Genomic DNA, 25,276 nt, shown 5'->3' on the forward strand with positions numbered 1-25,276 from the left:
AGTAGTATAGATCCTAATAAGGGACCAGAGTAATAACCCCCCTGGATTAACAAAATTGCTGCTTGCAGAAGTATGATTCCGGCTTTTACAAAGATTTCTGCCGAATGAATAAAAATGACTGAGTGACATTTCTTAATGTGTAATGGATTGATAATGATTCCCTTTTCTTTAAAGTAAAATATGCACTTCAAACTCTACTGTTAATCATGTCCAGGGGCAAATGTTCTTTTTCCATAAAAATATTTTTGTACCTATGGGTTTTTTTACACTCCAAAATATATATGTGTATAAGATGCTGTCAGTTAAATGTATGGTTATTTGGAAGAACTGCAGTGGGTTCATAAAAACAAACATGCTGAAGAGCCCACCGTGTGTGAGTGTGAACTGAAGGGAGGAGAATCCACCTGCCAGGCCTTTGCCATCCTATCTCAGAAGTCTTCCAGAAGAGTCCTCTTGTGGAAACATCAGCCCACATTCCTCCTCTGGTGGGTAAACTGGACTCTCTTACAGACTGGAGAAGCCTGGGTGCATTGTGATCTAGTAACCTCAACTTTAGATTCCCCCTTGCGCATTAGCAGTTGTTAGGTTGGGTTGCGCTATGTATGTCTACATAAAGCCAGCTTCATCATACAAAATTTGAGTGAACATCCCATGCACAGAATTTTGCAGGATGCTCGGTAGTTGAATGCAGTCCCACCCATATTTAGGGACGGATTGTCTTAGCTAGTCCACCAGATCAACGAATGTGAAACAGCACTGCCACATCCACTCCTCACGGCTGAAGAAAACAATACCGTGATTAGGAGCCACTCCTGCTGTTTGCAGCCCAAGATGCTGCCTCGTGTGAGGGGAGGGGGAATGCACCTCCCACAGGATGTTCAAGAAAAAGGGCGCGGGGGATGCAATTTGAGGTTTCTAGCCAGCCTGGTCCAGCTTCGGCTGTCATTTTGTTATTCTTAAACAGAAGAAGTGAAACGAGGGTTCGGGTTCGAGGGAAGGCTTGGCTGCGGGGGAGCCTCCCTCACTTCTTTGGCGCCAAAGGCGGCTTCCATTAATGAGCAGATCTTCACAGCTGGATGAAAACGAGAACACCTCAGCCATCCGCCAGGCGAGCTTCTGGTGGTGGGTCCCGTCCTTTTTTTCCCAGGGCAGCCCAGCTTTCAGGGAAGGAAAAGGTCGTGGGCTTCTGGGGCGGCTTTGAGGCCTTGTCAGGCGTGCTATCCCACCCCCACCTCTTAAATATATATATATATTTATATATATATATCGGAGCTAGCAGGAAGTCCGGGGCTCCCTTGAAAAGAAAAAGCCCGCGCGAGCGAGCGAGCAAGAGAGAAATCGCCGTCGCCCAAGCGCCCCCCGACCCAGCTGGGAAGCCTAAATAGGGGGCCTTTCGCTCGGGGTTTGTTTGCAGCCGCCGAATGACACGGGATTAGGAGGTTTGTAAACCAGGGGCGAGGGGGGCTTTCAATGGCCCGGCGATGTAATCCTCGGAGGTAATTTCACGCGATTTGCTTCTGCTCCATGGCAGGGTCAACTGAGAGGGGACGAGAAACGACTCGCCAAAGGAGGGATCAGGCGGCCGGCGGAGAAGGGGGCGCGGGCGCGCAGGAGAGCCCGGCAGCAGCTGCCTCCGCCGCTCAGCGCCAAATCCGAGGCGCAGAGAGAGAGAGAGAGGGAGGGAGCAGACAGACAGGGAGAGAGACTCGTCGGTGCGCACACCAAAGCAGCAACGCGGCCCGGACCTGGCTTTCTTTTTCCAAGCCGGAAGCCAAGGCCTTGGCGAGCCGCCGTTGCCAGGCCTCGTCCCAGTCCCAGCCCCACCTCGCCTGCAGGAGGGAGGCTTGGACGCCGGGGATCTCGCCCATCGGATCACCAGTCGAGAAGTGATCCGGTGGAAGAGCGCAACATCGCCACCAGCTCCGCCTGGCAAGCCCACCCCCAACCTAGGTGGTCCGATGGTGGTACAGGATACCACCGAGGCTCCCACCCTCTGGTCTAGCACGATCTCCCTCTCTCTCTTTCACCTTCTCTGGCTGGAGCAGCGGAGTTGCAGCACCTTCCCTGTCCCTTCCCCCGCCCGCCCGCTTCTCTGGAAGTGGCCGTGAGAAGACAGCTGCTCGCCTTGACCCAGTAAAGAGGACGCCACATGCAAAGCCAGTGTGCAACATTCGGGATTCCTGTTGCTTTAGGCAGCGGGAAAGAAAAGAGAGGTCGAGGCGAGTCGCCTGATCTGGTCAGATAAGGAACCAAACCATCTTGGCCATCAAAAGAATGAAACGGCGCAGATGTGCTACCGCCACCCCTTTTGTACAGAACGATCCTGCGTGCTTTTACTCGGAAGTCAGTACGGTGTTCCATGAGGATTACTTTCAGGGTAGAGGGCACAGCACTGCAGCTTTACAGCACACAATTCTGCCCCCGGAGGTTTGCTCCCAGTCTAAGTGTGCACAGAATGAGCAGCCTTGCAGTGCCACCCTATGTATGTTTACTCATCAGTCAGTCTCCTCTGTTGTCATTCCCTGGGAAATGGACATAGGCTACAATCCTACACCCAGAAAGCCCCAATGAGCTCAGTGGGATTGAATTCCCAGTAGATACGGAAAAGATTTGTGCTGCCAACCTGTTACCTGCCCACAGCTGTCAGCCTGTGCCTAGGCCAGTTTTCCACATCCTGGTGCTCTCCAGATATTTTGGACTACAGCTCCCATGAGGGCACCAGGTTGGGAAAGGAGGAGTGTCTTTTAACATTAAAACCAATTTGGGTTAGGGGAAAAATAATCTTGCCTAGAAAGCTTGTGAAAGTAATAAAATCTTTTCATTTTTTCCGTTTACATATTTTTTTAGGCATCTATCAGACAAATATCTGTAAAGCTGGAGAGTTCAATCAAGTCCTTGGTACCCTAGCCCTCCCCCACCTTGGTGATGAAGCACAATTTACTTCCAATGACGCTGCATCTCCAGGTATCTTTTCAAATTCTTCATAAATGTATATATATATATTTTATTTTCTATGGGTGACACTTTTCCACTTGGTCGCAAGGGAAAGTGAGAGCGATAACAACATTACACAAAAGCACTGTACCGACGCCCTGTCTCTCTCTCTTTTCGACTCTCTTTCCCTTTCTCTCTCTCTCTCTCTCTCTGGTTTCAGGAACCTCTACAGTTAATAAGTTAAATAAAGGGTTTGTACATAAATATTTGTCTAGGGACCCTATGATATCTACAACACAGTAAGAATCTACAGAAATGACAAACTTGTACAAACACTACACGGAGTGCAATTGTTATATAACATTTCAAATATACAAAGCTCTGGGTTGCTGTGTTTCTTTCTCTTTTTTTTGCTTTTTCTTATTTTTTTAATAACAATGGTATGTACAGAGCATCACAGTTTAGTGACTTCTTTTTTTAAAACAGTCCATATTCTAGCACTGTTATTTTTCCCTTTGGTTTGCTATAAAACCCTTGGTTGGTGTGATGACAGGAGGACCCCTCCACACAAAAAGAAAAGAAAGAAAGAAAAAGAAAAAGACCAGACTCTCTCCCCGATCCCACCCCGCTCCCCTTTTGCCTTATTAAGTGCACCGGTTCGTTTTAACACAGCATCGCATCATTGGCTTCCTTTTGGCCTGGCCCAAGCAGCATCCTTGGTTTCGACGTCCTCCCAAAGCTCCTCTTAAGATCGGCCCGGGGTGACAAGACTAGATGTGGCGAAGGGAGAGAGAGGGGCGTGGGCTGCGCCGCCACGTCGTACCTGCCCACGCGCCCCGCTCCAAAAGGTCCTCTCTCCTTTCTCCTCCTTGGGATGTACTTGGGCGTTCAAGAAACGGAATGACATTGGGGAAGGGGGGGCGGGTGAGTGGGGTAGTCCCAGCCAAGGAGCTTCTGCTGAATGGCCTGAGGGAAGCATGAAAAGCAGGAGCCTGGCTTGCTCCGAGTACCGGACCGGAGGAGAAGCTCTCCGCCGCGGATCCTCGGTCTCTCTTTGTATGTGTCTGTCTGCTTCTCGCTCTCCCGTTTTGGTCTTGGGTTTCGCTCCTCCGCCAGGCGATCTCTGGCCGGCCTCGCCCCGCCCCGTCGGGGCTGCTTAGCACACCTCTTTGCCCGTGCTGTTCCCGGGGAGGATGTTGAGCTGCGTCAACTGCGCCGCGTGCTCCTTGGCCTTCAACCGCAGCGCCGCGATGCTGGAGGCGCGCCGGTCCGCTGCCGCCGTGGCCGGATCCGAGAGGCCGCCCGACTGCACGGCGCTCTCCACGCTCGGGGCCGGCTGGCGCAGCAGGGCGGCCGCGGTGGACGCGCTCGTCAGCGGGGCCATGGTGGAGAAGAGCCTGCAAGCCAAGAGGACACAGGCCGGGCGGTCAGGGCCGAGCTGACAGTGCGAGGCCCACTCGCCTCCTCGCGCTTCGCAAGAACCTGACCCGGAAGAGGGGGTGGCGACCAGGCGAAACCCCCAGAACCCCGTGTCACTAACAAAAGCGCGCCTACATTGCATCGTCCGCGTCAGGCTGCTTTTAAAACGGGCCGTCCATTCAAGGACAAACCCACTTTCAAAGGCAAGGAAACAGGCCTCCGGAGGACTCTCAACTTCCGCTTATACAATTTAAGGCGGAGAAAGCCCAACCCGGGGCCCTCCGCATACAGTTGAGACTACAATTCCCACTACTACTTCTGAGCCGTTGCCGGGGGGTCATGGGCTTTGTCGTTCCACAACTTTATGGGGAGCGTCAAGTTGGCTACCCCAGAATTATAGGTGCGAGTGAAAGAGTGGTCGGGATTGACCCGGGCAAATGTTGCAACAGCCGCATGCTCTTTATGTATTTGATCAGTGCATTTATACCGCCCTTCACCCTGTTTGGATCCCGGGGTGGTGTGCAAAACAAGGTCCCTCCTTTGTTCCCTCCCGGGCCTCGGTTCGAATCCCGGGTTTTCCAAGCTTAAGGTCTGGCCGCTTCCTACTCGCGGCCCTTCTCGGGGCAGCATAAACCAGGCGGGGTTGGAAGAGAAACGCCCAGTCAACGAGATTGTCTGTAAGGAGCCTAATCCTCTCCCATTTACTAGTGACAGGAGTCGGTGGCAGCTGATGCTTGAGCCTGCGACTTATACTGTGATCAGAGAGAATAATTATTTTTAAAAAACTATTACTAATAATAAATAGTAGTAACAATCGAGACTTTTAGGTGATGGCTTTTCTCCCCGCTCAAGTTTCCCTCTCCTCTCCCGCCACTTTCATCTTCCCCAAGCTACAGCGGTGGTTTTTTACGCTGCCTCCGCGGGCTCTTTCCCCTTGTCCTTCACGTTCGCTTCTCGGGCGCCCCTCCCCTTGCCCTTCCGATGTCTATACTTTCCTCGGCCCGCCTTATTAGAGGTCCTGGATGCCCGAAGCGGTGTCTGCCGCTCGGCTCCTTCGCGGGGCGGATGCCCACGCCCAGCAGGGCGCGCCGTCCCTGTGGATTTCCGCACAGTGGAATGCCAATTATTCTCCAGCAACCCTAGCATCCCGGCTCAATGACACAATCTTGGAAATGCCTTCCCCTCTAGTTTTCCTTCCTTACCTCTCCCCGGAGCAGCCGCTCTGAAGAGAGCAACTGACCCCCTTGACTGGCACGTCGAGATATACAGACTCTCCATTAACCAAGGAGGTGATTATTGACATCATCACGGCTAGGAATTGAACTGTGGGCCTGGAAGGCAACAGGGGCTACATACTAAGCCCGGAGCCGCCTAAGCTCCCGGACTGCGGGCTGGCTAGCTGGCGCGGGGAGGGCCTTGGGGAGGATTACTTGCGCGCGGAGAGGGGGGTTCCCCGACTCTCTGCTCCTGAAATTCTTCGCGCAGCTCAGCCCTGAAGTGGGACGGTCTGCATCTTGCTGCTCTCTTATAGGCTACGATTTCCGAGGGTGTTTTTCTTTTAAAAAAATACAAATAGCAAAACGGGGAACCCTATATGCAGAGTGGCTTGGCTTTTCATAAGGCAGTTTCTATGGAAGGTGAAACGCTTTCCTAAAAACTTTGCATTTAAGAGCAAGATGGAAGCGCGAGGAGGAAAGTCTCTGCTTTCCTCTTCTGCTCCCTTCACTACTTCCTCGCTCTCTTTTTTCGTCGCCTGCCTATTTTGATCGCACAGCGTATTAGCCAGGCAGTTTAGTAAGCATTTTACAACTCATTTTTCAATCTGATGGGGGGCGCAAGGGGAGGTAGCGCAAGGGCTCCGGCTGATGCAGCCAGAGAGAAGCGCTCCAAGTGTAGAATCACGGCGGCAAGTAGGGGGCGTGACAGCCCCGCAGCCGCCTGCCTGCCTCGAGGGAAATTGAGTCACTCGGGGGCTTAGGGGAAAGGCAGAAACGCTTTCCTTGTAGCTGGGCGGCTCTCGCGTTCCCCCACGACACAAAACTAAATTTTACTTGGATTTCCCCCAACCCTCCTCCAACACATAATTGTGTTAAGTGGCGTCTCGCCTGCGATGAATCTATCTCTTCTTTGTTCTCATCAGTAGAGACATCACTGCAGTTCTTTTGCCCTTCCATTTTCAACCTCTCTCCGGCTTCCATAAATCCCGACAATGCTTTTTTGTCTCTTTATAATTACCTATTGATTTCTTTAAATTAATTGTTTGGTTATTGTTTAAAGAAAGGTACCTGCAGTATCATTTATTTTATTTTATCCTTGACTAACAAGCCTGGTTTTCCGTTCGGGTGTAAACTAGACAGCCTATATCTCTAGTCACTGCTGTGACTTTTCAGTGGATTTAAGTTGTCTTTATTCATTTTTTAAACCCCTTTCTCGATTTCATTTTATGCCTTTCTGTGACTATTTAGTGTGGGATCAAATATCAACAAAGATGAAAGGTAAAATGAATGTGTTAAAACGCACGTAGACCATTTTAAAAGTTAAGATTATTCTAATAAACAGACTGTCATCCAATCACCTAAATAATATTATGTGGCCAAGCCATCTAGCTAGAAGAAAATCTTACGAGTACCTTCCGGCCAGCGTGCTTAAGATCATGGTCTAAATGCAAATGCCAGTGACTGGCCTTTTCCTTTAAAGTTATCTCTATCCATTTAGGGAACAGGAGGGGTACCATGAGCTTTGCACACATTATTATTATTATTCCCAACTCATACGAATTCCATATTCTAAAGACTGGGGAACTATACTTGCAACCCAGAAGCAAAGCGACTGAACTACTGCATCCTATCCACGCATGGACATCTTTAGGTCCTTGTTGTCAGCACAAGGGAGGAACCTCTCCAGCGCCACCAAGCCCATAAGTGCGGGAGTTAGGCCCAGCGAACACTGAAAGGAACTTCTGAAGGTTTGAGCGGGAAGCGTCTCAGGTCCCTTGAAGTTCTGAAGCAGAAAAAGTTCCACCACTCCTGCGCCAGGTCTAGAACACGACCAGGCAGAGCCTGCTGGATGAGGCCAATGAAAGGGAGACAGAGCCACTCTCCCTTCCCATGCCTTCAGAAGCACCGCTGCACCTTCACGCGCGGGGCCCTCAGCGCACAACCAAGACAGGCCTTCGCCATTCCCACCCTCAGGATTCCCTTGAGGCCCCGCCCACTTCGACTCCGAAGCGAGCCTTACGCATGCGTACTCGGGAGGAAGCCCCGCCGCGGCACGTGCGCGCATCGCTAACGGTCTGCTCATTGACAGCGTGGGGGGTGGGAGAGGTTTAGGCCGCGCCTGCTTCAAGTTTACCTGCCGAAGGCGGGGCTGATGAAGGCCGGGTGTCGGAACACGGCCGCTCCCAGGAAAGTGCTGAGGCCTAGCGGGGTCCCGCCGGGGGGCAGAGCTGCCGAGCCGGGAGGAGGAGGCGGCAGGCTGGGGAAGGCGGCGGCGGCTGCAGCGGCTGCGGCGGCGGCCGTCCAGGCGGAGTCGAGAGCTGGGTGGTGAGGAGGGAAAGGACTAGCATCAAGGTAGGGACTGAGCGGGTGAGACGCCGACAGGGGCCCAGGGAAAGGCAGGCCGGGCGGGTGGCTCTGGGCGCCGGCCTTTTCCCTCTTCCGCCATTTGGCTCTCCGGTTCTGGAACCAGACCTGGAAGCCAAAACATAAAACAAGGGGGTGGGGAGGGGGGCAAGGCGGTTAGTCAAGCGCGGCCCTCGCGGCTCCTCGGCAGCCCAGAGACGACGACGACGACGCCTCCTCTCCCCCCTCCTCCTTCTCCTCAGGGAAGGCCCAGCGCTCGCTTCGGCGCCAAGGCCGTCGGGGGACCTGGGCCTAAGCGCAGCGCACATCTTCGGGCTGCCGTGGCGGTTCTGGAGCAGGCATCGTCTGAAACTACCCAGCGCTCCTGCCCAGGGAGAGGCCCATAGAGGAAAGGGAAGCAAGGGCCTCTGGCTTGGCAAAAGAGCGCCCACCTCTCTGCGCCCAGACCCCATTTTGCCTTTCCTCCATGTCCTTCGCGCCTGCCAGATCGGTGGGCGAGGATGTCGAAGCAAATGGTTTGAGCAGAGGGGTGGGAAGTTCCACTGCTGAGCATGCAGACCCAAAATGGGACAGAACTACGTGACAGTGACATCACAAATCAGTTTTCTCCCCGTCTTCCTTAGTGTCCCCCTCACGGCAGAAATTTAGATGGCAAGCTCCTCGCTGGCAGAGACCTGCCTCTCTCCCCCGCCCCCCGTCCCTGGGAATCTGTAAAAGCGCCATGCAAATAGATGGTGCCCTATTGGAAATAAAGACAATAATTAAACGCATCTTGTTTCGCTCATATCTGGTGGTGACCTTAAAGTGGATCCAGCCCTTGGCCTGGCCAAGGCAGGCTTAATATAGATCTATTTATTCTTAACGGGAGTGATCGATCAGCTTGAGCAGGCTCTGACTAGGCTGGGCTTCCTGGGCTACAGGTAGAAACATAGGCAACAGCTCCTTCTTAAGCGGTGGCCTTTCTGTAAGACGCACCTTCATAATACATAATACAACCAATGCGACTGCATTCAAGCAACCTCGCCTAATGTTCTCCTATTTTCTTCAAAAGCTTCCACGTATACAGCCTTTTCAGCGGGTTCTCCCCCCCACACACCCCGCCTTTTCTCAACTCCACTGTTTGACAGACAGTTGAATGTTTTCGCCAGCCACACACGCTAAACATCATGTTTTCCTTTATGACAATTTTAAACCCATGCCTTCTTAGCGGCACTTAAAAGGCTCTAACGCTAATTTCCCAGTCCGTGGAAATTATTTTTCATTATTATTATTGTGGTTATTACGCCATCTCCGCAGCCACCCACACTCAGAGCCGCCACCAGAGCCGTTCTCGGGGAGAACGCTCACATTTTGCAAAGAGCTCTGTCCTTTTCAGCGGGGGGAGATGAAAAGTAAAAGGGGCAGCAATAAACAAGCTTCCCTCCCCTTTCCTAGTTATTAATAAAAACAGGGAGGGCTTCTCTATATATTCATATCAGCCATCGACATCTTTCTCCAGTTTTGGAGCCAAAGCGCTGAAATACTACCGAAAATATATCCCTCTCCAAATTTGGAAAGGAATAAAAACGGGAGGGCTACTTTCTAAAATCTAAACAGATTGACAATGCAACCCCATAGGTGTATGCTCAGAAGTAAATCTCACCGAGTTCAATGGGATTTACTCCCAGGTGAGGGTATATAATAGGATTGCAGCCTCGGCTTCCATAGGAGGCAATTATTTGGAAATAGGTTGGGGAAAATGAGAAAGAGAGGCGCATATTCGGGGGGAGGGGGGCAGGGAGACCGGGACCATCTTCTCGTTTGTGTTGCTCCTCTCGCCTCTAGGAAGGTCCCAGCGCAGCCAGCCTAGGAGCTGCGGCTCAAGGCAACGGCAAACGTTGCGTCTCGGCGCGTCTTTTCCGTTTCCAACTCAATTAGCAACTTGGCCCCACTGCAAATTCCCCCTCTCTTATTGAATTAATAAGTTTGAGTACACCCAAAGGTAAACCGAGGGGCTCTAATAATTCATATTCCCCTTAATTACATCTTCTCCACTGAATAGGGAGGGAAGGGAGGGCGAGAAAGAAAAGGGGGGTTGTCTCTGTCTCTCTCTTAGTTATTTAACTTTCCCACGACTCATTCCCCTGAGCTGAAAATCCTGATTTGCTGTCACATCTCTGTTTGACAATGGAGAAATGTGTCAACAGAAAGGAGGGGACCGGGCTCTTCATTAGCCCCTCTAATGCGAGAAGCTGTTGTGTATTAAATGAGCCATATGGAATTTATGATGCTTTCGCCGCGCCTGACTTTCAGTGTAAAGTGATTTGCGCGGAGGCAAAAGGCCGCCGCCATCTGTCGGGGGGTTGGCCGAAGAGGGGCGAGTGGAGCGCCTGGCTCTCCGCGCTGCGTAGCCTCCGGGCTCGGGGTGGGGGAGCAAACACCTTCTAATAGCATTGCACCGTCGAGCCAAAAACAAAATCGAGGAAATCAAATAGCATTAGCTGACTCTCTTCGGGCCAAGCGGAGAGGAAACCAAACAGCCCCTCCTTGTTTGCCCGAGCGCCAAAGTGCCCTTTGATGGAGGCCCGATGGGCCATTTGAGAGCGCAGGCAAATACCTGCTTCGCGCTGCGTTGGGCTGACAACCACAGCTAGTTCTTTCATCGGGGTGGGGGTGGGAAGGGGGCAGAAGGAAAGCTGCTGGGGGCTTGCTCCCCCCGTACAGAGCCGGAACGAAATTAACTGGTTTCAACGAGGGAAAGGGCAGACTGGCACCCATCACCCAGCGTTTGGTCTTAATTTGGGGGTACGGGGGGAGGAGAGAAGGAGCGAGCGCCTGTTTGGGTTCAAGGGTCTTAAACAATATTTCCTCTCCCCCCCCACCTGCGGGGACCCCAAGCCCGCCGAGAGAGCGCTCCCAGTCCCCATCGCAGCTGTCCCTGGACTCACCTGCACTCTGGCTTCGGTCAGATCCAGGCGCATCGCCAGCTCCTCCCTGGGAGGGAAACAAGCACAACAAGACACACGCTCAGGTGAGGCCCTGTGAAGCGGGGTAGCGGGAAAGAAAGGGTCCCGCGGCTCACCGCCTTGGTGAAGGCTACTACTACTCCTTCCTTCTTTGCCCATATAGGGGAGAGCCATCCACATGCAAAGCCCCAAACAAGGCCAGTTTCCTGCCCTTCGTTCCAGTTCCTACTGGCACTGAAGCTGGATCGCCCCGAAATGCCCCCAACACCCCCACTCCCCGCAAAAAATAATAATACCCCAAACCAGGAAGCGTTTCACTCTCCACATCCCGAGAAGGCTAGCTTGAAATCGGGTGCACAAAGCAGACTAGGGGAAAAAAACTTCCAAGTTTCTTGTTTTGATCTACGTGTTCCTGTCCCCCCCCAACCCCCACCCCGTTGTTGTTACGAAGGGGAAAATGTTTGGAGGAAGTGAAAAGAGGAAAACTTGCGAGCGGGGGCTTTGACAGTCTGCTGGGAAGGGCCGCGACCCCGGCCAAGGCCCGCAGCCCCGCGCAACGGAGCCAGGCTCCCCCCTCCAAACGCCGCGCCGCGGCACAGAGGAGATCCTTTGAGCTGCAACGCGAGCCCTTCATTGCGATTATTATTGCAACAATTAAGGCAAATCGGAAACCATTACTATGTTAGAAAACTGCTTATAATCTGTTTACCTCGAATATGAGAGCTCCCGGGATAATTGGCTCTCCCTCCGTTAGGAAGAAAAGCGCCGCGCTGGCCAGAGAGGGAGCCTGGCCGGGCTGGAGCGGAAGAGCCAGCTCGCCCTTGCCCAGCTCCTCCAGACTGCCAACTTTTTCTTTAAAAAAAAAAAAAGATCTCCAGCCCGAGGGTCTGGCTCCTCACAGAGATGGCCGCACCAAAGCCTCTCTGCCCCGATGTGCGCCATGGGAGGAGCGGCCTGGCTAAACCTCTCCAGCCTAAGCCGGCACATTCCACTTCAAAGACCTTTCCGAGCGAAATCGGAGCATACGCCGGTCGGGCTTCCAGAGGAAGGGCGCTCCCTAGGCAAGCCGTTGCCTTGAGTGGCTGCGAGGCAAAGAAAGACAGCAGCTTTCGCTCGAGCCGGCAGTTCCGTTTCCTAAGCAAGGGGATCCCGGTGATTTCCTGCGCCACGCCGGCGAAGCTGCGTCTTATGCCGCTGGCTCCGAAGGAGATTCCAGCAAATGTGCCAAGAAATAAACGCTGCTTCCCATCCCATTTCTACGGAAATACTCTTCCCCACCCCCCATATTAGAGGTGAGGCGAGCCTTGGCTAACGACTTTAACTGAGTTACTGGGTCTCCTCGGAAGTAAATCCCACCGACTTCAGTGGGCTACTCTGTTAAAATGGGAACCGGATTGCAGCCCCAAGGAGGGGTAGAATATGGAAGGGAATTAGGGTCGCTCTTAATAAGAAGCCAAAACGAATCTCTTTATTCTGAGGATCAGTAATTCCTTTCCTCTTGGTAAATAGCAAAACCTTTGCTACAAATATTGCTGAAAGCGACCCTTCTCGGATCCGGATGCGGTAAAAGGAATTCCTCGCAGAAGAGGCTTTGCAGCTCAAAACGAAATTCGCCTACTTATTGAGAGCGTAACCCCGTTAATAGCGTTATGCTCTCCTCTCCTTTTCTCCGGATTGCAAATGGGAGCATTTTAGGAGTACGGGGGAATCCAAAGAAAGGAAAGGATCTGATACCGAGTGATTTAAAAATTAAAAACCCACCAAACCACTTAGGCACAGACTTGCAAACAAAATGGGCATCTGCATTATTGTCATTTTCACTGCAATTAAGTTCGTCTCCCAAGCAGATTCTAGTTAACGGGAGGCAGGGATTTCCCCCTTGAAAGCGCAAATGCAACTTGACACCGCTTTAATTCGGATCAAGCCTGATACACGTCTGATACAGCGCTTCAGGGGAAGACGAACAGCCCGGTTCCTTTCAAAGTAAGCGTGCCCGGTTAGGCTTCTGCTTCAAACCCCTGTAAGGAGCAGACCTCAAGGCAAGGCAGTGGATCAGAATGACTTTCTCCATCCGGACTCCCCCCCCCCTGAAAAAAAATCTTTTTCTTTTTTCTTTCTGGACGGTGCCCAGAAACGTCCTGAAACGGCGGGCGGACGCTTGGGGCGCTTGGGGCTTCTGCCAAAGCTTTCCAAGCAAGCTGCCATTCTCGTCCCATATTTTTAGCCCTCTCAAGCGGAATACTTTGATCTTTTCAAAACTATATCTATCTATATATACGCACGGGGCTTCCCTGCGGCAGGGCAGCGCTCCAGCTTCCACCGAGAGCGCTGAAACTGATACCCGACAGACTAGCCGGAGGATCAAGGCAAAAATAGACCCCGGAGAGGGTTTGACAAAGACGCGGCCAAAACCCACCTCTAACCTGTCCTTGGCCGGCGAACTCGGGCTGAGCTACACAAGCCCCTCTCTCCTCCTATCCTAAGGATGGGGTGTCTGGACTTCTGAGGAGAGGGAACCTCAAAAAAAGAATGACTTTTTCTCCTGGACGCGGAGTGGATTGAATAAAGCCCTGGGACACAACGGGGGAGAAGGGAATTGCCCACCACATCCCACCCCGTCAGTTCCACAGCTTCCCAAGTTATTCCCAGGCGCGCGCACTTTTTCTTCTTGTCGTGTACATTTATCCCCAACTCCCAAGGTTTCCCATTCTGCCCGCGGACACCACTCCGTCGATTTTAATCTTAAGAGTTTATACTTATGGTCTCCTTCCAGCCCCGTCTAACTTGAGCGAAGAGAGGCCCTTTCCGGCCAGGGGAGCCGCGCCAGCTGACCTCGCTTTGGGGCCTGGGGACACGCGGAACCCCCAAGTTGGGCAGCTGCCCCCTCCCCTCCGCAACCGCCCCGCCACCTACCTGGTGAAGACGTCCGGGTAGTGCGTCTTCTGGAAGGCCCTCTCGAGCTCCTCCAGCTGGTAGCTGGTGAAGGTGGTGCGGTAGCGGCGCTGCTTCCTCTTGAGCAGCCCCTCCTCGGAGTCGCTGCCGGCCGACAGGCACACGCTGTCCTCGCCGTCCTTGCCCTCCACCAGCTCGTCGACGGGCAGCAGCAGCTCCTCCTTGGGAGAGCAGCCGTCGGCGCCCTCCGTCCCCGGCGCCGCGCCAGGTCCCCCGACGACGCCGACGGGGCCCCCAGCGGCCCGCCGGGCCTCCTTGGCCTCGGCCAGCAGCTCCTCGTCGTCCTCCAGCTCCTCGTCCAGCTCCTCGGCCTCTTCCTCCTCCTCGTCGTCGTCATCCTCGTCGTCCTCGTCGTCCAGCAACTCGTCCTCTCGGCCGGGCCTGCCGTCGAGGCCCCCGCCGCCGCCGCCTCCTCCTCCGCTGGACAGCTCGTCGAGGGCGGCAGCGGCCCGCGGGAAGGGCGCGTTTTCCCGGTACGACTTGCTGCGGCTGATGCTGACCTGCGGCGCCTGGCTGATCTTGAGCGAGTCCCAGGACGAGGCGCCCGCCTCTACCCGCTCGGCCCTCGCCAGCAGCCGGCCCCCGCCGGGCCCGTAGAGGCGGCGCAGCTTGGGCGGCAGGTGCAGCTCGGCAGCCTCGAAGCCCCCCGGGCTGCCCTTGGCCGGTCCTGCCGGGGAGACGAACACAGACAGACACGCACCCATCATCGACCCGGCCGGGCAGGTTTCGCTGCCGCCCAGCCGGGGGACCCTTCGTCTGCATCTAGGGACTCGAAGCAAAGGGCAGACCGTGCGTGGGGGCCCCCGGTGTAAATACAACCCCCCCCCCATTTAGCACAGATGCTTTCAACTTTCTAGGCGGGCAGCTGCAATTATTTTTGCCAAACCAGGTCGCATCTCTCCACGTCTCCCTTTCCCGTCCCGAGACCAAAATCCTTCAGAGGAAGCTCTATCAAAACCCACCCCTGTAGGAAATGTACGGAGAGATAAATTTGAGGATTGTGTCCGGACGAAAGCAAAAGCTAACTGTTCTCTGCATTAGTTTTTATTCCAACCACTTGACTTAGTAACATTACTATTCTTTTAAGTGCGTTCCTTAAAAGTCCCCTTCCTCCAGCCGACAATCTGACACCTGTCGGCTTCGTCAAAAGCCTTTCCAGCGGCTCTGCCGGCACCCGAAGATCCCCATGCATTGGAAGGCCGGAGAGAAAGAGGTTTAAAATATTTTAAAACTCTGTATATGCGTGTTGGGGGGGTTGCTTTTTCTCTGTCCCCTCCAAACACATTCTATCCCGAGCCCCACTTCTTTACAACCCGGAGCCCCGCCAAAGGACGCCCTATCTATTCGCCCTCCCAAGCAGGCCTGGCAGCGGAAAGGCGCCGCCGAAGCAGCAACGGAAAATACGCGCCAGGGACCTGCTGACTTGCCGCCGTTACTTGTCTTCCTTCACCCCACCCTCTCCAAAAAAGAAGAGGAGAACTCCATTTGGGGCACCACCTCCTTTCTCCCCAAGCAAGCTAAACACGACCCCGGGCGTGCCTGGGATGCAGCTGGTGGTGGGAGGCAAGCCAAAAAAGAGACCCCAAGATTGGCGGGGAAGCGGAGTTCCTCCCAGTCCGTTTCTGCCCCCTAACCTTCCTGATCGCCTGGGCGGTGGGTCGCCTGCATCTCAGACCCACGCGCCCATCCACGCCACTTGCAAGGGGGTCTCCGCGCTCTAGGCCCGCTCTCCGGGCGCAGGATTTCCGCGGAGCTCGCTGGAGCTGCCCGGAGGAGCGAAGTTGCCTGGCAGGCCCGCTCGCTCTTTCCTCTGCCCCCCTGGGCTGGGCTTACCTTGGCCGGCCTTGTCCTGCTCGATCCTGCCGGCCAGCGGCGCGAGGCTGGGCGCCGCTCCCAGCAGCCGCATCTTGCACGGGCTCCTCCGGCCCAGGATGCTGTCGATGCAGTAGGACGAGAGCAAAGTTGGCGATTTACTTTTGCATTCGGGCCTGTCGGAGCAGCTCTCCTCTTGGTATTGGTTGCTCATGGCTTGGGCTGGCTGGCCCCTCCCGCGCCGCCGCGCCTGGCCGGGCTCCGGGTGGCGGCGCGTGTGGGCTCCGGGCTCCGGGCTGGGCTGGCACCCCTCCCCCCACCAGGCAACGGCAGCAGCGCCGGCAAAGTCGCCCCTCTTCCTGCCCAGGACACTGGGAACAAGTGTAGCGCCTGAGCCGCAATAGCTTGGCTCTTGATTCCCTCTCCTCCACGTGCTGGGAGCCGCGCTCTGATTGGCTCTCTCCAGAGGCTGGGCAGCCTTCGGCTCCCAGCCAAGGGGAAAACGCGGTCCGGAATCCGGAGAGGGGAGGGGGCAGGGAACGGGAAATGGTTGCTTGACAAAAAGTTGGCAGGCTAACTTTCCCTGCCCAGACCTCGTCCTTGCTGGGGCTGAAGGACAGGAAGGGATCTGGCGAAGGTCATCTCCTGCAACTCCTCTTCCTTGAAAAAGTTTCCTGCCAACTTGACACTTCCAGGGACGATGAGCCCAAATAATCCAAACTATATAGTCGAAACTATATTATATAGGGAACGGAGTCTTAACTATGTCATATATTCGTCCCGATCTTCCCAAATAATTTACTGTTCCGTTCAAGAAACAGCCCTCGTCCCCTAATTTTGTTTTTGTTTTAAAAGTGGGTTGTTGGGCATTATTAAATTAGTGAGGGATTAACTGGATTAATTATTACTGCATTCCGTTAGTGCTGATCTTCATCAGGCAGCTCTATAATTTTTGATACAAGTCCTGCCTAAATAGAGCACAGAGCACTTCTGTCCTGAACTACTTGGAAGTAAGTCCCACTATGTTCAATAAACCTTACAGTGTGTGTTTAGGATTGCAACATTAATACAGAACGTGTGTGGGAGTATCTGTACATCGAGTGTGTACACACACACGCATTCATTCATGTATAAAAATACAGATCTCTCTCTGTAGCTACAGAGAAATATCAAAAACACATGAGACTGTTTATCAGAAAAAGTTCGTTCACTAACAAATTGGTACAGATTAATTTGCAATGGTGGCCCGTGTGGAAACACATTTTGCGTACAAATTTCGATTTATCAAACGATTAAAGTGAATTGGTACAGAAAAGCCCATCAGCACGAGCGGGCACGGTCATAAGGGAGTTTTCAAAAGGACCTAATAGACTTTCCTCGCCCGATTCCTCGTTATTTATTCAATCTAGGGTCGTTGTTGCTTTGTTTGTTTGTTTGGCTGTTGCTGTTGTAGTGGATCCAGTATACCTTCAAATGCAAACCGACCAAGATCCCAGAAGAATCCTGTATTTGCCTTCAGAGTGAAGACAGGTCTGTGGCAGATCAGGGATTTGACTGGAATGAAATGGGACCAGACGAGATCAAAAGGCTTCTGAGTGGCTGGGACTGAGTCAAAGGCTGAAAGCCTCGCCTGAAGCCGGGAAGGTTTGGCCGGCTGCGAATGCGATGGCATTAAACCCGGGACTATCCTCCAGCAGCCTCTCTCTTTTGAAACCAAGCGGGCTAAGGATGCTTTGATGCTTCCACTGGCACCGGCCTCCTCCAACTAGAGGATAAAAGTGCCAGGTATCTGATCCTTCCCAACGATGGTGACCGTCCCTAAACCACCCCGATTTCTAGATCCATTTCATTGTCGTTGTTGCTACTTCAAACAACTATTTTGTCTGGGAGAATTTCCCCCTAGTGTTAAAGCTCGTTCAAGACTGGGGAATAACCCCACGTTGGCATCAGTGGGCCTTCTTTGGTAGGCAGATGCGGATGTGTAACCGTCGGAGGGCCGGGATCGGGGCCCAATACCGCCGTGTGCTCCGTTCTGCTGCTTCTGGAATACGAGATTCCCCACTGCTCTGCCAAGGCAGCGTGAACAGCGGAGGCAGAGCCAGGGAGCAAATAATGGTTAATTTTAAAAAACTAAAAAACAAAAATCCCGGTTTTGGACAAGGGGAATACTCCAGGCCTGATTTTCTTTCTGCTCAACTTTCCTCGTTTGAACGTGTCAAAGAAATTTACAAAGGCATCTACTTGAATCGCTTACACTGGGTATTTAAAAATACAAGGATTTATAATTGGGATCTCTCTCTCCCTCTGTCTCTCTCAAACTGTAATAAACATCTGGATAACTCTTTCAAATGCTAATGTGCCATCGACGTTCCGGAGCTGCCTTGGCAGAAGCGTTTCATCCGCCACTGGAGACGGAGGGAAAAAGGGGCTGGGAAGGGAGCGGGGCGCCTGCTCCCGGAGGGGGGGAGCCTCCGCGCAGGAGGGTCGTCCCACAACGGGGCCCGGCTCTCGCAGCTCGCCTCGCCTCGCCCCCGTTGCTTTTGCCTCCGTCCCACTTCTCCTCCTCACAGCGCGACACTTGCTGTAGAAAGGAGAAACCAAACAGGCTTTCCCTCTGCTTGAGACGGCCCCCTCTTCTCTCGCCCTGGGAAAGGCAGAGTTTTAAGAAGACCATGAGGATGGGGAGCAGTTAAAGAAACACGAGACCGCCCTTCGTCTTAGTCTCTCGCCATCCTGGTCTTCCCACCCAAACAAAAAGCAATCAATGAATAAAATAAGGTTGACTTTACTGCTTCAAGACTGGGGTGGGAGAGGAGGTCTTTATTAGCAGGAATAGTGCTTATGTTTTTTAAGGAGCAGCAGCAACAATGCTGATGCGGATGATGATAATAATACCAACCACAAGAGCAACAGCCACAATCGGAGTTAATCCCACCTGCCTTTCTCAAGTCTAGAGAAAGAGGGCAAATGGGGGCGCGGAGAGGAGGGCTAAGTCAGAGGATGGGACTGGAAGAGCCAAATCCATCCATCCGATCGCGACTTAGAGAGGGAATTTTATTGTTGTGGCCAACCCAAGAAACCAACCGAGGTGCCTGGCCACCTATTGGAAGGGCAGGGAAAGCCCCGACCGAGCAATTCCCGCAGCAGGTTGTGCCTCTCTCCGCCTGCGCCTCCACCAGCCCTGAAAGATGCCCCAACCAAGCCAGGCAGAGGAGCACTTATGCTGGTTGGCGTCGCCACTTTAGCTCCGATGCGACACCCTCCCTCTTTCCCTCCTCCTCTGTGTTGGGTTCGCCTTTTCCTTGGCACAAACTCGCCCGAGTGGTGTAGTGCTGTGTCGGAGAGGGAGAGGGAAAGTCCCGGCCTTCCCTCAAGCCCCGCTTTGCCCGTAGATGCTCTGTCCCACGGGGCGACTTCCAGGTCTCGTTTGGCTGGGCGACGGTGGGCACAACACGTCTTCTTGGCTGACAGCCATCCGCTTCTCCCTCTGAGTCTTAGGTAGACTGGGGAGAAATCGTGACCTCGCAACCTGGGGAGACTCGCTCCTCGGCTTTCACTCGCCCCTTTTATTCAGATGCGAAAGCTACTTGGACGGAGGGACCCGAAAGTCCCTGCCAGGGGCTCTCCACAATGCCTTCAGCCTTTGAGCTCCTCCGAGGTCGATTTAAACAAATAAATTGCAGTTGAGCTACAGGTCTGGGTAACCTTAAGCAGCGCTTCCACTCCCTTTTCGAAGGGAGCCTAAAACAAAAAAATAAGAACACCCAAGCAAAATATACCTCGCTCTGTTTGACCGTTTTTTAAGGAACCACGGTTGTAGTAAGAGAGCGAGAAAGCATAGCTGGAAAGTCGTGCGCTCTTCTCTTCTCAAGACCAACAAGGTTCTCAACTCAAATCAGCCAAACGACCGTGTGCGTGTGTGTGTTGGTACAAAACTGACGTCGTTTGCACCGGGTTTGCTCTCCGTAGAGACGAAGCAACCGTTTGCATGCCACTAATAAATGGATGGCTTTTCTGCGTAAGTAGGACTGGGAGTGGCACTTGATCTGGCATGGACTTTTTAAAGCGCCCCTCCACCCCAAATCTGTCTATGGGACTCTTGCTCCCTCTCCCCGGACCCATTTCTTCTTGGGGAAGGGTAGCTAAGCCCCATGACCTCTAGTGGGGTTTCCCTCCAAATCCTTCCCGGGCTTGGTTCCTGCCAGAAGGGCGAGCAAGCTTTTTGCCGCCCAGATCCTCCGTTCCCCATGCCTCCTCTCCCCACCCCACGCCTTGCCAACTTCGATGCCCCATCGGAACAAGCGGGGTCCAGTTGCCACTGGCCCTGGTCCCGGCGGCACAGAGGCCGAGGGGGATTCTTGCCTGCTGTCTGCACCACCGATCTCTCCTCCGCGCGCCTTTGCGTTTCCTTGGCTCTTTTTTTGTCTCTCCCCCTTCTCTCCTTAGCCTTTTAAATAAAAACAAACTTCCCTTCATTGATGGTCTCCCTTCCCTGTTCCCTCCTGCAACCTGCTAATTTCACACCGGAGCGCCCTTGTTTCCGGGCTCGGGGGAAGCGAGGGAGAGAGAGAAAACAACAATAGTGCAATGATCCAAAATGATACAGTCGAATTATAGCAATTAGAGTTCTACTTGGAGGAGAAAACCTTGCTGAGATCAGCCAAACAAACGGATGCCTTGTAAGGATAACAAGTTTTGGGGAGTGACAGACAGCGCTGAGAAAGGCAGCAGGGCGCCCGCCGGCAGGTTTCCTTCACCCCCCCAGCTCCACTTTCCTCTTCCTTCCAATCTGCCGGGATTCACCTCATGGAATGGGGCTTCCCACTTCAGCTCCCCCCTCATATGCTCACAGGAGGCAGGGAAACGGGATCCCTTCTTCTCTCCTCCCTCCCACCCTTCTTCTCTCCCACCCTCCTCTCCCGTTGTACGTGGCAGGGCGCCCCGGCTTCACCGCGAAAAGGCTGACAAACGAGGCGAACATCCGTGCGCCTCGCTCTCCCGCGGGGCCAGGATGTGTCCGGGCGGGCCGCGGAAAAGCAGCGGCGTGGAAAGCCAAGCCTCGGCTGGGCCCAAGCATGTCAGTGGTACGCAATGGCATAGATTACCTTGCAAGTTGCAAGCCCAACTATGCACCCCCCTATCCATCTAGCGACCGATCTCTCACTTCTATCGCAATGCGCTTCACAGCAAACGGATTCTGGGCTAGTGGGGGGAGCTTTCGTGATTTCAATGCGGTTTTAGACAGGCCTCTCCTGTCGGATGGTGAGCAGAAGCGAGGCCTGAACTTTGAGTTAGGCTAGACCTCTTCACGGCTTGCCTCTGGAACAGGTTGGATCGAAACCTGGGGGGCTTCCAGGGAAAGTTGGGTGGTGCTGAGCTCTGATCAAAAAGCTCTGCATACCGTCGGAAGTCGTAACCGACTGAGGACTGCTTGCTTCCGTAGGATTGCAGCATGATAGATCCAGGTCAAGTGCGCAGCAGGTCTCAGCGTGACACCCCCGGCTCCGGTGGGGGTTCACTTTCCGCCTGGGAAAGTATTTGCCCGTAGGCTCCTCGGACCAAGTCGGAAGGGGTGGCGATGCCGTTGGGAATGTCAGGCCTTGGGGTACCTCGGAGCGCCCTTCCTACTTGACGATGTACGGACTGCTGTCGGAGACGAGGAAGAGAACGGGCTCCCCTGGAGTACCGAGTGGACCGGATGCCTGAGCTATAGGTGTTTCCAGGCCCCTCGTTTACACCAGGGGCATGGAGGGTGGCAGTGGAGCGAAGGAAAGGAGAGGGATGTAGCCGGGGTGCCAATGGCTTTGCAGTTGTAAGAGGGATCAATAAAGTCCACGTGCAGAGGGAGGGGTGTTATGACTCCGGAATGGTACCGGACTGCTTTTCCTCCTTAATTCCAAACACATCTGTCCACTCTAAACAATACAGGAGTATGCCTGCTTGCCATTCTCAGTGCAGCCCAGTCCCTTGCCATACCACTTTACGCACCAGAACCATGGGCGTAGCCACGGGGGAGGCAAGGAGGGGCGCTGCCCCCCAAAATAAGAAAACCCAATAAAAATACATAGCAAACTGAGGTTCTGCCCCCCCATCCTGGCTACGCCCATTACCAAATCCATGATCTATCCAATTTAAGCATCGTTATTCCACTCAATACATTTTCATTTCTCGCTCGTTCCAACCCGAGCAATCTCAGACAATTGTTACTCCATTCTAGACACTTTTATGCCGGGATCTTTCCTCGCTGCTTTGCTGCGGTTTTAGTCTTCGGAGCGCTTGCCTTCCTCTCCGAGCTTTTCAGTGGGATCAAACAGGCCCGCAGTTTAACACGGGGGCCGTTCCATTAAGCCTCCCTTTCCGTGTTGCTTTGCGCTCACCTGGATCAACTTCATTACCCGTGTTCGCTTTTAATGCGGAATGGAAAACACCTTTGGGACCTTTTCCGTGGTCCAGTTTTTAGAGGTCCGGGCGTTTCTTAGATGCTCGCGTAGAAAGGGCCCACGCGCATCCTTTGCGATTTCATTGCAACGCCGCTCTTTTATGTAGCCACTGCAAATGTTCCAGTTCCTTTCATGTTCGTTAATTTTTCCTAGTTTAGTATCACCTCCCTTTTTTCCTCGTTTAGTATCACCTCCCTTCCTCCCCAGCCTCACGTGCCCTTTTTAGAAACCCCAAACAGTATTCCATATTGTGCTTCTGCTGAAACTAAGAGCTCGGATCTTCTGTAAATCACGTGTCAATTGCCCTCCTGCAGGACCGGGGCAGTGGGGACTCCCCAGCGCCTGGTTCCGTTGCTTTCGGCCAGGAGGAGATATGTTCGCCCTCTAGTGGACGCGCAGAACTCCAACCTTTCAATCTTGCCGCGTTCTTATAGGACGGAAGTAAACCCCGGTGGCTTTGTCTGGAGAAAGAATAACAGGCAGGAGATGAGACAGAAGCCACTTTTAACATGTCTATTAGGCTGCCTGCTTGCCTAAGGGTTGCCGTGTCAGTTCGAGTGGATGAGGATAAGGCAGGTTCAGATCCCCGCTTCTACCTAAAGCTGATCTAATATTTCATTTTAACCTCCCCAAACGCTAGTACGTAGTGAAAGTGAGGTGTAGTTTGTTGCAGGAAAGCTAATAATCAAATTGTGTCTCAAATAAGGCTGATATCTCTTTTACTGAAATCAAGGAATTCCATATTTTCTAATTTGTTTGTTTCATATTAACCATTGTGATATAGCTGCTTTATAACAATGCAGGAGTCACTCCAAGAAAATGTTTGGACAGTCGGTTTCCCGGTTTCCAGAAGCCCAACATTGCCATTCCCGGCTAAAACAAATCTTCCCAATGTGCGTTGGTTGCCTTCTCCAGAGGCAAGTCTCCTTGCCTAATTCTCACAAAGTGGAGTGTCTCCGTCGCCTAGACGCAGGAGGTCTTTCCGTGGAGGAACAGGCAAGGAAGAACTGCTTCTGAAGAAGGGGGGGGGGGTATAGAACCCAAATGTGTTGGGCTCATTTCAATTAACTGTTTCCTAGCACCGATTGAAGCCGTCTGTTTTCTGGTCTTTGGTGTAACTCACCCACCCTAGTTAATGTTCAGAATTATCCTCTCCAAATCAATGGAAGCAACCCCCAGAATTTCTATGCAGAATTTCTATGCAGTGAGGGAGGGAAATACAAGACAGGATTGAATGCAGTCTGTGAACACTCCATATATATGGCCAGTTCACTCATTCTACATGTTGAATTACCATTGTTATAAACAATTTAGCTGGTGTTTTATGTGCTTGCTTAAGGTCTTAAAGGTGATTGGGCTGTGGTGGAGATGATATTGCTCTGGTTCTTACAAGGTATAAAGTGTAGCTACAACGAACACTTAAAATGCACTGTTTCATTTTAATTTTATTTTGAAATTTAATGCTGATTCTGCCCAAGCCTGGGGTTTTGAACCTTGCTGTTAATTTTAGCCCCATTCTCCAAACTGGCTTGTGACTGGCAACAGTTGTCCCTTCATGTAGTTTATGTTCTATGGGGCTTGAGGTACCAGATGTAATAGAATTGGGCTTGGCTAGCAATGGCAGATTTGTCTGGGGGAGGGCCAGAAGCTGCACATTTGAATATTAGTACTAGAGATCTCATCTCAAAATTGGGGGGGGGAGGCCAGTGTTTGTGCTACCTCTAGCTCTTTAAACAAAGAGAAAAAAATTGTGGGGAGACATAAAGGAGGAGAGGGATTTTTGGTTTCTAAAGAGCTAAAGGAGGGACTAGAGGTGGACCAAGAAATTAAATGGAAAAGGACATGGAGAGAACACAAGTCTCTGGAAAACAGGCACTGAAAAAGAAGCATTTGATATGCCTTCGCATCTCAAACGTTTTTGAAGACAGGTTTATTTCCATCTCTATGGTGAGCTAATTGTATAATAGACCAAGTAATTATATAATTTATTTCCTATTCCTGTTTTAAATATCTCAAGGAATTGGGATGCTGCCTTTGGGGAGAGTGCAAAGAGTAAGGCATAAAGGTTATGGCTAATGAGCTATCTGTAATGAAACACTGTTTGTGTTTGTGTGTGTGTGTGAGGTTACAAGTCTTAAACATGGTTCCCAATGGTGCAAGTAAGCCTGAAAAAGAAATGACTAGATTTACTGTTATGTTGCCTGAGGTATACTTTCTTGATAAATCCTTGGCTCTCAAAACAGTTTCCCAGGAAAATCCACCATAGGTAATAAGTTGATGAAGACATGTACTACATTGCTTGCAATACTAAGGCATCATTCAAACTGTGGTCCTTATCAAACAACCTGGTATGGGGCCATAATGGGACGCGGGTGGCACTGTGGACTAAACCACTGAGCCTAGGGCTTGCCGATAGGAAGGTCGGCGGTTTGAATCCCCTCGACTGGGTGAGCTCCCATTGTTCGGTCCCTGCTCCTGCCAACCTAGCAGTTTGAAAGCACATCAAAGTGCAAGTAGATAAACAGGTACTACTCCGGCGGGAACGTAAATTGTGTTTCCGTGCGCTGCTCTGGTTTCGCCAGAAGCGGCTTAGTCATGCTGGCCACATGACCCGGAAAAACTGTCTGCAGACAAATGTCGGCTCCCTCGGCCAGTAAAGCGAGATGAGTGCCGCAACCCAGAGTCATTCGCGACTGGAGTTAACTGTCAGGGGTCCTTGACCCTTTTATGGGGCCATAACAGCTTCATAAGAGCTAGTCCCCTTTTTAGTCATTTTGAACATCTTCAAATGGGAGAGAGCGAAGGTGTGTTTGCCATGCTGGCTGGAGAGTTGGAATCCAACAACCTCTGGAAGGCCACAGGTTAAACACGGCTGCTTGTAGACAGCCCCCTCACATTACTGCAGCCTTTCCCCATTTGACTGCTACATGTCACATTGACCAATATAAAGTACAGCTGTTATTAACTGTCTGAGTTTATTTCCCCTCTTGACATTGTTTTGATCTTCTTTAAGACAACCAATTTAAAAGGAAAAATCTGTTGTGTTGGAGATATTGTGAGAAATGTTAATATGTAGATATTGGAGATATTGTGAGAAATATTAGTGTAAAAAGTAAGGTTCCCCCACTCCATCCTCCAGATTCAGGAGGTGTGATTCAAGTTTATATTAGTAGAAAATGGAGTTACAGAGGTT

General features: G+C 52.4%; 1 protein-coding gene and 2 long non-coding RNA genes across 5 annotated transcripts in view; 2 read left to right on the top strand and 1 right to left on the bottom strand.

The window, feature by feature from the left end:
* The first annotated feature begins 1,299 nt into the window (after positions 1 to 1,299).
* Positions 1,300 to 3,531, top strand: LOC310762050. The gene is made up of 2 exons (XR_014547831.1): positions 1,300 to 1,439; positions 2,848 to 3,531. It is a non-coding gene; the product is annotated as an uncharacterized lncRNA (long non-coding RNA).
* ARX (aristaless related homeobox) lies at positions 2,966 to 17,905 on the bottom strand. The gene is made up of 5 exons (XM_083612398.1): positions 15,665 to 17,905; positions 13,793 to 14,498; positions 10,862 to 10,907; positions 7,705 to 8,042; positions 2,966 to 4,331 (listed from the first exon to the last, which is right to left on the bottom strand). Exons 1-5 carry the CDS (start codon positions 15,855 to 15,857, stop codon positions 4,091 to 4,093), a joined length of 1,524 nt encoding a protein of 507 aa, XP_083468524.1. The 5' UTR covers positions 15,858 to 17,905; the 3' UTR covers positions 2,966 to 4,090.
* Positions 7,805 to 25,276, top strand: part of LOC310762017 — a 556,856-nt gene continuing 539,384 nt past the window's right edge. For all 3 annotated transcript variants that reach the window (XR_014547787.1, XR_014547788.1, XR_014547789.1), the window contains exon 1: positions 7,805 to 7,922. This is a non-coding gene — a long non-coding RNA (uncharacterized lncRNA). The remainder of the gene's footprint in view (positions 7,923 to 25,276) is intronic.

Source organism: Podarcis filfolensis (assembly GCF_964270895.1).
Source record: "Podarcis filfolensis genome assembly, chromosome: 4".
Classification (NCBI taxonomy): Eukaryota; Metazoa; Chordata; class Lepidosauria; order Squamata; family Lacertidae; genus Podarcis; species Podarcis filfolensis.